The sequence below is a fragment of the Anthonomus grandis genome, chromosome 10 (genome assembly GCF_022605725.1).
Source record: "Anthonomus grandis grandis chromosome 10, icAntGran1.3, whole genome shotgun sequence".
Taxonomy (NCBI): Eukaryota; Metazoa; Arthropoda; class Insecta; order Coleoptera; family Curculionidae; genus Anthonomus; species Anthonomus grandis.
Genome location: NC_065555.1, coordinates 3,033,933 through 3,048,801, shown reverse-complemented (window position 1 = coordinate 3,048,801; position 14,869 = coordinate 3,033,933). Strand labels below are relative to the sequence as shown.

General features: G+C 30.6%; 1 protein-coding gene and 1 long non-coding RNA gene across 7 annotated transcripts in view; both read left to right on the top strand.

The window, feature by feature from the left end:
• Positions 1-14,869, top strand: part of LOC126741653 (myotubularin-related protein 13) — an 81,189-nt gene that overhangs the window by 13,330 nt on the left and 52,990 nt on the right. For 2 of the 3 annotated variants that reach the window (XM_050448180.1, XM_050448181.1), the window contains exons 13-16: positions 10,494-10,508; positions 10,651-10,919; positions 14,066-14,277; positions 14,337-14,506. In XM_050448180.1, the coding sequence (XP_050304137.1) occupies positions 10,494-10,508; positions 10,651-10,919; positions 14,066-14,277; positions 14,337-14,506 (666 nt within the window). The remainder of the gene's footprint in view (positions 1-10,493; positions 10,509-10,650; positions 10,920-14,065; positions 14,278-14,336; positions 14,507-14,869) is intronic. The other variant, XM_050448182.1, reaches the window with a different exon arrangement.
• LOC126741657 (uncharacterized) lies at positions 11-10,076 on the top strand. Of its 4 annotated transcripts, none has more exons than XR_007662260.1 (7): positions 11-3,472; positions 3,557-3,679; positions 3,740-3,865; positions 3,923-7,533; positions 7,602-7,852; positions 7,912-8,025; positions 8,090-10,076. It is a non-coding gene; the product is annotated as an uncharacterized LOC126741657 (long non-coding RNA). The 4 variants fall into 4 exon arrangements; XR_007662259.1 differs by having other exon boundaries at positions 3,740-7,533; positions 8,090-8,204; positions 8,269-10,076; XR_007662258.1 differs by having other exon boundaries at positions 3,740-7,533; positions 8,090-8,204; positions 8,263-10,076.

Sequence of the window (14,869 nt, the reverse complement as noted above, 5' to 3'; positions counted from 1 at the left end):
AGTTATTGTATAAGAAATTACAAAATACAAATTGCGGTGTCTCTTTTTATAAAATTAATTTACGATGAACGGAACAAATTCATTTACAATTTAAGTATTTTTTTCTCATTTTATTTTTTGGACACATTAAAGAATAATTAAACCTTTGAGTAGCTGCTGAGGAAATTACAAAATTTAAATTAAAATATTTTAATTATTAACAAACTAATACTCAATCAAACGATCAGGGAAAGGAAGCACCGAGTCAAAAAATGAATGGGCTTTCCGAATATGTGCATATCGATTAGGGAAATTGTGTATTTCGGCCAACATTTTGACGTCTTCGAAAAATGCCGTTTTTTTGAAATGTCAGTGTGTTTATACCGGGGTAAATCAAAATGAAATTTGCCCTATTATATTATTTTGTATTATTGTAACTTGTGCGTTTTTTGGCAAAATCTCGACTTTTTCGGACATATCCCTGTCCCAATACTTTAATATCTTCGCTATCATTCTGAAATTGCGTTTTTCTATTGTGGTTTATCCAATCACGTACAATACACTCATTTTTTAATAATTATTCTCATATTTTTTAACTGCGTTCAGGGTATAGCTCTTAGGAGAGCCAAAATTCGACTTTTTCGGACATTTCCCTGTCTCAGTTCTTTAATATCTTTGGTATCATTCTGAAATTGTGTTTTCTAGTTCAATTAATCCAATTTCGGACGAATACACTCATTTTAATTCTTCTCGACTTTTTGGCCGGTTTTTCGGACATATCAATTATCCTCATAGTCAATCAATCAATCCTCCTCACTCTAGATTTAAGGTAGTTATAATAATAGGGATTTTCATTAATTGTATATTTTCTTTTGACCCTGTTTTAGACTACTTATAATATTCTCTAGCTATCTGTATTAATAGAAAATGGTTGCACAATTTATTACATAATTAAGGCTGTGGCTCACCAGAAATCTGTTAAATATTTGGACTATAAAGCAGCTACTCAAAGGTTTTCTTTGTTGTTCTTATCCTGATTTAAAAAACTTCACCAAATTATGATTCAATAAAATATCGTAGGCAATCTTTAAAGTATCAATATTTGAATATTGAGCTAGAATTTTTAATGCATTGAGGAAAGTTTTTTTGCAAATAAAGTACAGAAATGGTTATTCATATGTAACAAAAAGGTCTTCAATATATTCTAAATGCAAAATAACCTTTGTGTCGTCTGCATAGCTTACAATTTTATAGAGTCTTAGTAGTCAAGAGAAAAATCATTGAAAAAATCACAAACGCCTCTTATCTCAAGATTTGCCTCAAGATTTGAGTCAGCAATAAGCCTAGCTCATTATATCATAACTTTGCAGTTTTTCTTATAGTAGTTCATGATTTATGAGATCTATAGTCTGATAGACTTTCTGTTTTACCTCCAAACTGGTTCATTAAAATCTTATACACGCCATGTTGAAAAAGAAATAAAATATTGTAGTGTTCAGGCAAATTAGCCAGTTTGATATATGTATATTGTTCTTTTCAAAGAATTTTGAGAAAGATTATTGCAAACTGTAAATTCCGTTTTGATGCATGTCAAACCTTTACTAATTGACTCATTAGGGTCACAAGAGTCCTAAGCAAATAGAGCCAAAAAAAAAAAATAAAAAAATTGTTTGTCAAAAAAAAGGCTTCATCCATTTTCTTAAAGAGACCAGGTACAACATACCCATACAAACGAAGTAAAACAACCAAGTCACGGTCTCACAAACATTTAGCGTTAATTAATTTAATTAATTATTAGAGCATCTTCAGGTCTAAAACTAACACCAATCACATCACATTTTTTTTTAAACGTGTCGATTATAAATCTGCCGTACAAAGGAAAAACCTAGTAACTCAATTTTTTACAAAATTTAGATTTTGTTACCTTCTTTTAGTGCTAGGTATTTCCTATTATCCAATACAAATTTTTTCCCCAAAATCCTACGGATAAACTTTTTATAGCTGTTGGAAACTCCTAGTAAGTCCTTAAATTTACTCTTTTTCATTGGAAAAACATAGCAAGTTTTTTTTTGCTATTGAATTTAAAAAATAAGTTATAATAAGATCCCAGGAAAAAAGATAATATGTATAGTTATAATGTTTTTCCTTTGCATATTAATTAAAGATGGTTCATTTATTACAATGGAAAAACCTAGTATTTTACATTACTAACATTTTGATTTTAACGATTTTCTATTAATGCCATGCAAAAACGTAGTAAAATGATTTACTAGCTTATTCCATATTTTAATGTTTAAAAACACCGCTGTATCCAATCCGTTAATTTACTTTGCTATATTCTTCCCTAATAAATGGCGCCAAATACGGTTTGGCGGGAAAAATGACATTTGGACTTGCTAGATTTTTCCACTGTTTAATAAAATATAAACAGTTTAACGTGTGAAACCGCCGCAGCAGAACGACGTTGGATGGTCACTTATAGTGCGTTAGTGTGTAAAAGTATTTAGGTTTTTATTTGTTTATTTTGGTGTAAATTGTGAGAGTAACAACATGTCTACGAGGAAGAAAATTTTAATGGAGTTGGTAAGACAAAATAAAAGTTTGTGTATCAAATCTTCTGAAGAGCTTCAGCAAAGGTAAGAGTTCTTGTTTAATTTATCGTAACAATAGTAAAGAATAAAGTAAATATAGTTAGAGAATCTCTATATCATATGCTCTATTAAATAAATGTATAGTAATAGAATTTTATTTACCAGGTTATAAAAGAATAGTTAGTAAATATTTACAATATAAATGTGATACTTTTTGTGACAATTTTCTCTTTTTTTACAACATTTAAATTAGTCATTGAACCCTTTTAAAATTAAGTTTGTTGGCTACGCATCTTTATTCTTCAACTTTATATTTGAATCTACACTATAAAAGCTTTGGGCAGCAACCGCCTAATAACATAAAATTTTTACCTAATTAATATGTACCTAACTTATATAATATTAATAATCTGCTCCCTGTCTTAAAGGGTGCAATTATTAATTTAAATGTTGTAAAAAAAGAGAAAATACCTATTATTTTTTACTCCAAATAAAAGTTTTTTTTTTATATTTTTTTATTTCTTTTAAAGTTATCAAGAATTGAACATAGAAAGCTGTTCGAATGCTAACAACAGCAATATTAGCGATGCGTAAGTACCTACGAGTATATACAAAATATTTATATTTTTGATTCGACAGACAAATCATTTTAGCTCTAAAGCAAGTGAAAAAAGGTAACGACTTCAACTCAATTTTGGAAATATGTCTCGGTGTATTAAAAAATTATTTTAGTTCTCATAATAATGCATCAGTATCAGAGCCTAATAATCTAGGGCCTAATAATATGGATGGATGTTCAGCGAGAGATAAACATCCATGTGAACCTACTAATGTTTTCCAAAATCAAGATGATTCGAAGATTTATACCGAAGTGCAAGCAGTCTGTTACGGTAAAAATGAAGGTAAATTTTTTACTTTTAAACATTATTGTAATATTTAATTAACTTTTAAATATTATTGTATACCTAACTATAAAATTAAAATAGGCGATGAGGTAATGACCAATGTCGAGACCAATGTAGAAAATACAATACTAACATCAGACGACCATAACATATCAGCGCAAGAAGGTGATCCCAAAAAACAGCAGTCAGTGGATTATGATGAAAGTAAATTTACATTACAATTTCTTAACCTAGTATTTTATTAAATAGTAAAATATTTTTCAGGTTCTTTAGTTGAAAGTCCTGCTGATGATTCGGATCTAGATCCGAACTACGAGTATACGCCTGATGATGAAACTTTACGAATAAAAAGAAAGAGAAAATTTCATGATTGTATACCTTCCCATTTTGGTGGGTTATTAGTATTTTTTTTATAGAATGTTTTGTAAAACTTAAACTTTATTGCAGATTCAGACGTTGGTACGGAAAGTCATGAGTTAGTATTTATTCATGGCTTTTAAATTAATTAGTCATTTATTCCAAGAGTAAATTAGAAGTTACGTTCAGATACTTTGCCTTTTAATTAATTAGATACTTATTACAGGTTCTTTGATCCTTCAGGCACTTGGTTTCAGAATTTCAAATAATTAGATTTACTTACTTTAAGAATATGAGTTACCTAGAAGTTACTTTCAGGTACTTGAGCCTTTTAATTAATTAAGTAGTTATTCCAGGCTCTTGGTGTAAGTCAGAAACTTTTCCAGGCACTTGGGTCACTTACTTCAAGAATTTTGTATTATTGTAACGAGAACGCTCCAATAATACAAAAAAAATCCCAAAAGAAGAAAAGAGCAAGAACAGAAAAGCAGCAAATAGAACACCATTTAAAAAAGTATCATGTTTTGTACGCATGTTCTTGTAAAAAAAAATGTGCAGATCAGTTATCAGATGAAAGACGAAACGAAATTTGCCAGGCATTTTGGAAACTTACTTTTGGAGAGAGGCGTCAATATTTTAATGCACACATAGAATTTAAAACAATTAAGCAGAGAAAAACTGATAGTAATAATAAAAGGCAGTGCTCACTTTCTTATACTATGGACAAATCTGATGGGACGAAAGTTCAAGTATGCAAACTGATGTTTTTGCATACACATGGATTAAACACTGACGGCATGATAACTGAATGTAAGAGGAAACAAAATGTATCAAAAGGGCTTGATATTGTTACTGATAAACGTGGAAAGTCAACGCCTTCAAATAAGAGAGATGGAAAACTATTTAAGCAACATATAGAGTCTTACAATCCACAAGTTTCCCATTACAAGCTCTCCCATGCTCCTGATAGAAGATATCTGCCTTCGGATTAAAGTGTAACATCTATGTGGAAAGACTTTTGTGAACATCATGAAAAGGTCTCGTATGAAAAATATCGAGATGAGTTTAATTTGTGAAACATCGGGTTTGAGCAACCCAATCAAGACGAATGTAGTGATTGTATATTACATAAAGAACACGAAAAAATCTGTAAAGAATCAAGAGAATCTAGCACTACATGTATTGATTTTGACAAACATCATTTATTGTATGTTGAAGCAAGAAAGGCTTACGAAGATGACAGGGACAAAAAAAGATATCCAAATTCATTTGGAGTTTATAGTGTGGACATGCAAAAAGTTCTCCTTTTAACCAAAATGTCTCTAAAGTCGTCTGTTTTTGTCAGAAAGTTAAAAAAAAGTTGAAAATATTTGTGTTTTGTGGCATGAAGCCATTAGTGGTAGATTAGCAGAGGATGTGGCATCGACTTACCTTGCAGTAATGCAAAGTGCCTCTGCTGATGTAGAATACTACATATTTTGGTGCGACAACTGTAGTGCCCAAAATAAAAATTGGAGGCTTTATGCTGCATTCGTATCTATTGTAAATTCTAATTGGGGACCAAAATGCATAACAGTTAAATATTTTGAAGCAGGTCATTCTTATATGAAGGCCGATGCTGTTCACGGCCAAATAGGCAAAGCTTTAAAGAAAGGAGCTAACGTTTACGACTTGAATGAATTTAAATGAACTTATTCTTACAACATCAGGAAAAAACAAAACACTGCTTATTCTTATGAAGACTTTTATGAATTTAAAGAAGGCAGCAGATGAAAAAAAGCAGATGAAACAATGCCATTGCTAAACGAAGTTAAAGTAGCAGAGTTTCGAAAGGGTTCCAAAAATTTATTTTTCAAAAAAAATCATACGGATTTGGAATTTATTTCATCTGATTTTTTAAAACCCAATATAAATATAATATAATATATACCCAATATAATAATAGGGGTTTCAACTGTGATAAAAAAGAATGCATTCTTAAAGATTTAGTGCCATCAATGCCCCCGGTAAAAAAATCTTTTGAGAAAAACTTCTTCTGACTTGCTTTTAACGCGAAACTGAATTACCTAGTCTAGTAATAGTTACCAAAGATTAGTATTACTTTTTTGTTACTATCAAGCTTTAGAATTTTTATTTTGTTCTATTTTGGCTGTTTTTCTTTGTCGGTTTTCTCAAAATATATAATTTTGTATAAAATGGTCGTTTTCTTTACACATTTTTTTTATCTCATAAAATAATAGAACATTTTGTCATAGCAACTCAGCATACTATTATTTTCTTAGTAACACTACTAAAGAAGATACTACTTTAAACATAGCATCTGTAGGTACTATTTGTTTCCTTTGCAAAATTACATGTTTGGATATAGCAAATCAAGATACTATTTATGTCCTCGGTAACTCTAATAATTTTTTTATAGCAACCTAAGACACTATTTTATTCCTTGGCATTATTACGATTTTGCTGACAGAAAAAAATAGTAAGTCCTATAAAAGCTAAAAACAGGCGCCAAAATAGAAAATAAAGTAAGAATTAGAAATCTCGAATTTAAAAACCCCCAGAAGCTAAATCCCAATCATGCCACTATATAAATAAAGTAATGGCTAATTAAAACATTTAAATTTGATTTTGTAAAAATGTTGCAAAAATGACTTACTATGTTTTACCATTTCACGGGAGAAATGTTTGTGAGACCGTGACTCGGTTGTTTATCTTCGTTTGTTTAGATTTGTTTGGACTATATGTTAGCCACTGTCTACGGGCGTAATTGTCTCTATTAATAATTTTTAATTATTAAAAGGTATACATAAAGTCTTGACATAGGAGTATTGCCGTTATAAGTATACATGCTTGGTAAAGCGGGACCTTTAATGCAGAAATTAATGCAATAAAATTCGGCATATATCAATTTTAAATAACTCGATTCTCCCTACGTCCCTGTTGCTGACGAATTTTAGTGAGAAAAATGTCTTGTCTACTATTCTGCCGTCCACAATAAAAAGGCGGTTTCTACAGAAAATTCGAAAATCGAGTTTTTGGTATCAACATTTTTCTTGTTACTTAATTCATCTCCTTACAAAGTTATAAGGCCGTATCTAAAATAAAATCTGAATTAATCACTAAAATTGTTTAGCCGTATCTGCAAAATTTACTACGCTTCTTAACGATAACGCAGTATCTGCAACATGCTTAATAAATTAGGCGGCAAGTGCTGACGTTAAGTACGCAGTTGCCGCGTTTTTATTAAAACCGGCATATAATGAAAATAACCAAGTGTATTATACCAGTGACCAATCTAGTAGTACTTCATCATTCATATTCGCAGGTAAGTTTTATCATTTTACAAAACAAAAATGGATATTTTTTGCCGTCGATGTTATGACTTTAAATTATTAATTATGCTGTGTAAATAAAGTTATCGAAAAATCGTTTGCAGAAATAATGATATCGAAACGAATATATTTCCTGATGAAAATAGAAAAACCAGTTCAGGTTATGTATTACATGAAATGCAGCCTATGTCTTTCTTACTGACAAACACAAAACAACATGAATCTTGTATAATTAGCAACGATAAAGTATCAAATTGGTTAAATCATCTTCCTAATTCTGATAATGAGTTTTTCTATGATGGTAACATTTCACTGAGGATATCACCAAACCAAATCAACTAAGTAATAAAGAAAATTTCAGTAATCAAGGTAAAAATTTTAACTTTATATTATATTACTACACCTAATCTGTTCTTGTATTTTTTTAAAATGATTAGATAATATCGAAGAGATAAATAGCAATTCAGTCAATGTACGACACCATACGTCACCTATACACCTATACAATTACCAATCATTGAAAATTTGGAACCTAACAAGTCTTCATTACCGATAAATTTAAAGCCAGGCTTTGTAAAACTGGATAGACCTTTTATAATTAGCAACCATGCAGTAACTGATTGGGTAATTGCTGAGAATAATGATGTTAGTATGGAGCTAGAGTTTCAATTCATTCGTATCATTGAAGGTATATCTGCCATGCTTTATATTATTTCTAAAATACTCATTTTTTTGTTTCTTTTTTAGAATGTTTTGAAATAGAAAATAATATTAAAGCATCTTCCCAGGAAGTAACAGAATCCACAAATTCTGTGACCCAATCGCCTAATAAAAATCAAGAGGTTTGCTGCATTGATGAAGGTGTGTAAAATTATTTCTCTTCTTTGCTTTACCCTTTTATTACGTCATATTTAAATATTTTCAGGTGATATTGTTTAATTTGTCAATAAAAATCTTGAAAGTGAACATAACAATGATACGAAAAGTGACGTATTCCTCTAAATCTTCTAGGGTTCAGGTTAAAGATTCAAATCAAAAAGGTACCTAGTTAAACATTTTATTTTTAAGTACATTTTAAAACTGATTATTAATATTTAGTTTTAGAAAGGGCTACCTTTTGTAAAAGAAGGAAATTTGATATCGATCTCAAGACTCGAAAATTGTTAGCAGCAAAAAAACGTGCTGAAAATCATGCAGTCTTACCTGGCTGCAAAAACTGCAAGAAAAAATGTTATTTCAAATGAAGTAAGAAAATTAATAAATAGTCAATTTTGGCAATTGTCTAAAAATGAGCAAAAGACATTTATACTCAACATATGTTCAAGATTAGGAGTAAAACGAAGAACTGTTACAAGTGATAAATTTATCAAGCAAAATACGTTTATGTGTTTTTTAAAAAACGACATAGGCAAAGCGGTGCCTGTATGCTAAATATTTTTTTTTGACTATTACATTATCAAAAACACCAAAATGTCGAATGACACCTTTGCCATATGGAAATTCAGGCAAGGCTTCTCAAAGAAAAATTGATGATAGTGCTATTAACGAACATATTGAGTCTTTTCATCCAGAGGTATCACATTATCGTAGAGAGCACGCTCCAAAGGTTCGATACTTAAGCAGCGACTTAACAGTGACACTAATGTACAATGATTTTAAAGAAAAATTTCCTGGAACTAGAATTTCATATGAAACATACCCAAAAAAAAAATAAAAGTAAAACACATTTCTTTCATCAAACTAGGGCACGAAGAATGCGATTTATATGAACATTTTAAGCTACATGGGCATGACAAAGATAAATTGGAAGACTCGTGCGAATCTTGTCAACTTTGGAAAAAGCATATAAATCGCGCTAGTGAATCACGAAAATTATACAGAGAACACAGTGAGCAGATGTTTGATAGTAATACAACATGTGTCTGTGCAGATTTACAAAAAATTGTTATGCTTCCAAAAATGGATACGTTCAAGACTGCGATTTTCTTGAAACGTCTAATAGCCTATAATGAAACATTTGTTCCCTAAGGAAAAATAACTAAAACCAATAAACCATTTGCTGTTGTATGGCATGAAGCCGTAAGTAAGCGATCTAAAGAAGATTTAATAAGTACGTTTTATTCATTTTTTAAGTTTCATAGAGACACTGAAAATATTATTATTTGGTTAGACAATTGTGCTAGCCAAAACAAAAATTGGTCGCTGTTTACTTTTTTAATCAGAATGGTAAACTCAAACGAAATTTCAGCTAAAAGCATAATTTTTAATTATTTTGAGCCGGGGTATACATTTATGTCTGTAAACAGCTTCCACCACCAAGTGGAGCTGTCTATGACACTATATCCAAAATGTACGATTTTAATGATTTTGGTGGTTCATGTTCATCTGCATGTAAGGGCAACGTCGAAGTGAAAGAAATGAACCATACGGATTTTTATCATTGGGATAATGTCACGTCGCAACAAAAACTAAAGAAACTTGGTGAAAATATGGCCTTATTTGTCAAGGCCATATTTGACATAGTACAGGTTGTTGCTGAGCGAGGAAAATTTGTCCTGGAGTATCGAAATAGTTTTAATGAGCCCCCTATAAAAACTTTAGATTTTATTATGCCAAAGGCAATGAAAAAAAAGCAACTCTTAGGAAGTGTTACCAAAAACTCTAGATTTTACGGCTTCCCTGTAGAGAAAAAGAATATAATATTAAAGGAATTGGGAAATTTAATGCCAGAAAACAGAAAACTGTTCTGGACTAATTTACCAGGAGTAAGTGGAGAGTATTCGGACACTGACGAACTTTAAAATATGTGTAGACTTATTGCACTTACTGCAATAATTTTAATTTTTTTAGAAGTTTTTTTCTTTTGTGTGATGTTTGTTATTTAATATGTAATAAATTAATTAATTACAAAAGTTTTGTTTCCTTAACTTTTTAGAATCTGCTTATAATATAATAGGTATTATTATTGATAAATCATTATCATGCAGATACGGCAATAATACTGGGTATTACATATTACACAATATTACCTAATCAAAAGGCGGTAAGTGAAATTTCAGCTTTAAAAGAATAAATATTGCCAAATTTGCTTTTCTAATAAATTTAGGTTTAGTTTTTAGTCATAAATCTACACTGTTTTAATTAAAAAAAAATATTCTAAAAAACTTGCACAAAAGACTTTAAAACTAGCTTTTTAATTGTGGACGGCAGTATTGAACTTAATATATGATAAGAATTTCCCTTGAAAAAAAATATAACTTACCAAACAATCCTTCTTGGGAAACACCACTTGCCTAATAATATTAATTAACAAAATTTTGTTTTTCTAGTGACGATCTTAGTTGGTAAGTGTGACCTGCCTTACACGTATTATTGTGCAAGTCCATTAAATTAAATTGTAAATACCACAAACGCTTTCTGTGTTAATTAATTTTACGTATTTAAAAAAAAAAACTAATGTTGCTTTAAAAATCATCGCTCTTAAAGGCTTTCCTCGCTAAGGCCCAGTCAGCCCCGCATCGTGCCTATGGGGCCGCACATATCAAACTTGAGAGATAACAAGAACATCGTCAGTAATTCGGCGCGACGATTGGAAGTTTTACGGAATTGCGTTAATTGCATCTTTGAAAATAAAATATCTGATGCGAGGAAAACTTTACCGGCCGTACTGAGGGCGTTGCAGTCGAAACAGGCCCGGCTTGCCCTGTGTAACGAGTTGTCTCAGCAAGTTAGTGGGACCAAAGCGATGTTAGAGGGTGAGTAAATACATTATATTAAATCATATAGTCGTATATATGGAAAGTGGAATTTTTCTGAAAGTACGTACTGCAAGGTATTTATTATTGAGATCAACGTTGAGAATTTTGTGCTTAATAATATGCCGTTTAAATAATTTCAAAAATTCTGAAAGATATTCGACAAAATCCGTAATTTTGAATAATCACAAGATAATATTTCTTTATTTCTAAAAACCTGAATTTTTGGAAAAAACTAAATTTGCGGCGACTACATAAACTGACAAGACAATATTTAAATTGTCAATAAATATCACACGTTATACGTTACACGTAACTACAAGATAGATAAAATTACTAGCAATGCAATACAATAGTACGCATTACTTCAGGGTTACACCCTTGTTATTTTCGGAACACTTAAAGTTCAAAAGGGACTAAATTAATCTATTTACTCAAACTGTGAAACTTTATTAGCAGTTTTATTTTGTTAAACTTCCTAATAAATAGTTAACCACATCTCCTTTATATTTTGAAATTCCTTCCTCGCATAAATTCGAATCTTTAGTACTCCCTATAAAAATATATCTAAAAGAGTCAAATCAGGAGAATTTTCGAATTTTTTTAATAATATATTTTTTACAGGGAGTCAAAGGTTATGGCAACGATTTTTCAATTTTTTTGGACCCCTAAGTACAAAAAAGCCAATAACACCCTTAAAAATTGTCCAAATTTGCCAAAATTTCCACCGAATTATTAAAATTACTCCAATTTACGATAGAAATAAATTTCAAGTCCATTTTCTTAATATGGAATTTTTTACAGGCAGTCAAAGTTGACGGTAACTATTTTTTAATTTTTTTTAATCTTAAGTACAAAAACGCACATAATTTTCGTTAAAAAGTGTCCGAATTTACTCGAACCTACAAAAACTGTTAAGAGAACTCCGCTTTATTAAAAAAAAACATTTAAAGAGAATTTCCTTAATAAGAATTTTGTTACAGGTAGTCAAAGTTGATGGTAACAGTTTTTCAATTTTTTTGGACCCTAAGTACAAAAAAGCCAATAACACCCTCAAAAATTGTCTAAATTGGCCGAAATTTCCACCAAATTATTAAAAACACTCCAATTTACGATAGAAATAAATTTCAAGTCAATTTTCTTAATAAGGAACTTTTTACAGGCAGTCAAAGTTGATGGTAACAATTTTTTTGAATCTTAAGTACCAAAACGCCCATAACTTCCTTGAAAAGTGTCCAAATCTACTCAAACCTACATCAAACTCTTAAGAAAACTCCGCTTTATTAAAAAAAAAACCATTAAAGAGAATTTTCTTAATAATATTTTTTTTACAGGTAGTCAAAGTTGATGGTAACAATTTTTAAATTTTTTTAAACCCTAAGTACAAAAAAGCCAATGACACCCTCAAAAATTGTCCAAATTTGCCAAAATTTCCACCAACTTATTAAAAACACTCCATTTTACGATGGAAATAAATTTCAAGTCCATTTTCTTAATAAGGAATTTTTTACAGGCAGTCAAAGTTGACGGTAACTATTTTTTAATTTTTTTTAATCTTAAGTACAAAAACGCACATAATTTTCGTTAAAAAGTGTCCGAATTTACTCGAACCTACAAAAACTGTTAAGAGAACTCCGCTTTATTAAAAAAAAAACATTTAAAGAGAATTTCCTTAATAAGAATTTTGTTACAGGTAGTCAAAGTTGATGGTAACAGTTTTTCAATTTTTTTGGACCCTAAGTACAAAAAAGCCAATAACACCCTCAAAAATTGTCTAAATTGGCCGAAATTTCCACCAAATTATTAAAAACACTCCAATTTACGATAGAAATAAATTTCAAGTCAATTTTCTTAATAAGGAACTTTTTACAGGCAGTCAAAGTTGATGGTAACAATTTTTTTGAATCTTAAGTACCAAAACGCCCATAACTTCCTTGAAAAGTGTCCAAATCTACTCAAACCTACATCAAACTCTTAAGAAAACTCCGCTTTATTAAAAAAAAAACCATTAAAGAGAATTTTCTTAATAATATTTTTTTTACAGGTAGTCAAAGTTGATGGTAACAATTTTTAAATTTTTTTAAACCCTAAGTACAAAAAAGCCAATGACACCCTCAAAAATTGTCCAAATTTGCCAAAATTTCCACCAACTTATTAAAAACACTCCATTTTACGATGGAAATAAATTTCAAGTCCATTTTCTTAATAAGGAATTTTTTACAGGCAGTCGAAGTTGATGGTAACAATTTTTAAATTTTTTTAGACCCTAAGTACAAAAAAGCCAATGACACCCTCAAAAATGGTCCAAATTTGCCGAAATTTCCACCAAATTATTAAAAACACTCCATTTTACGATAGAAATAAATTTCAAGTCAATTTTCTTAATAAGGAACTTTTTAGAGGCAGTCAAAGTTGATGGTAACAATTTTTTTGAATCTTAAGTACCAAAACGCCCATAATTTTCTTAAAAAGCATCCAAATTTACTCAAACCTACATCGAACTGTTAAGAAAACTCCGCTTTATTAAAAAAAAAACAATTCAAGAGTATTTTCTTAATATGAATTTTTTTTACAGGTAGTCAAAGTTGATGGTAACAGTTTTTCAATTTTTTTGGACCCTAAGTATAAAAAAGCCAATAACACCCTCAAAAATTGTCTAAATTTGCCAAAATTTCCACCAACTTATTAAAAATACTCCAATTTACGATAGAAATAAATTCCAAGTCAATTTTCTTAATAAGGAATTTTTTACAGGCAGTCAAAGTTGATGGTAACAATTTTACCATCGGTCGTCAATAAGAATTGAAAATACTTACCATATATTCCGTATATATCCAAGAATTTTTATTGTATTTTTTTAAATAGGAATTTTTTCAATGATTACAAACCATTAAATGCATATTCTACTAGAACATTTACATATCCCATACAGAGACTTATGTATAAAAAGGGGCCACATTACAGATGTATCAAATTTACCAGTAACCATTTCTAGATATAAGATTGTTAAAGAAAGCACTATTTAAACTCCTGTTGTAGGAGTTTACAGCAACATTGAATAATTCTGAAATAAAGATTGTTTGTTACTATCATCACGAAATATATATCAAAAACATGAACATTCTTTCTCGGTTTACCCTTTTTAGATCAGCAATTTGAGTTGGTGGTGCGCCTAATGAACTGCGCCCTCCAAGACGACAGTTCCATGGACGAATACGGGGTGGCGTACGCCCTTTTACCATTAGCCACGATTTTCTGTCGGAAATTATGCACTGGAATCATACAGTTCGCGTATACGTGCATCCAAGAGCACCTCGTGTGGAAGAACCAACAGTTCTGGGAGGCGGCGTTCTATCAGGTCGGTTTTGTTTTTTCTAAAAATTATTGATGAATTATCGATGACTGATGGCACTTTAGGATGTGCAAAACGAACTGAAAGCTCTCTACGTTACCAAAGTGGATAATGTCGGGCCTAACGATCGACTCAGTCCGGTTTCTCCAAGGGATAGGGACCATACGTGGCACAGGAGGTCTATGCTCAGGATGCAAGAGAGTTCTGCGTTGGAAATAGCTGCTGAACAAATGAGGTATAATTTTTTAGTTAAAATTCTCTGGATGTAAATCTGAGCAAGTATTCAGTGAATGTTCTCAGGAATCTTTTTGTTTTGTACAGGAAAGAAGTTGTTGCTTCTTGTATTGTAACTCAAACAACTTTTGAGATAGAAGGAACGTGTTTATATGTAACTAAAATATTCTCAAGAATAGTGCAAATTTGCTAGGAAAATATGTCCCTACTAAAACTGCTCTAAGTAGAAAAATTCTTCATTTCTTTTATTAGTGCAAATAAAAGGTAGAAATATTCGTAGTGGCTCTCAAGTTGCCAAAAATGCTCAAGAATGTCCACCAAGGAATAAAAACTTTACGTTCTTTAACTTAAGAACTACTTGAGG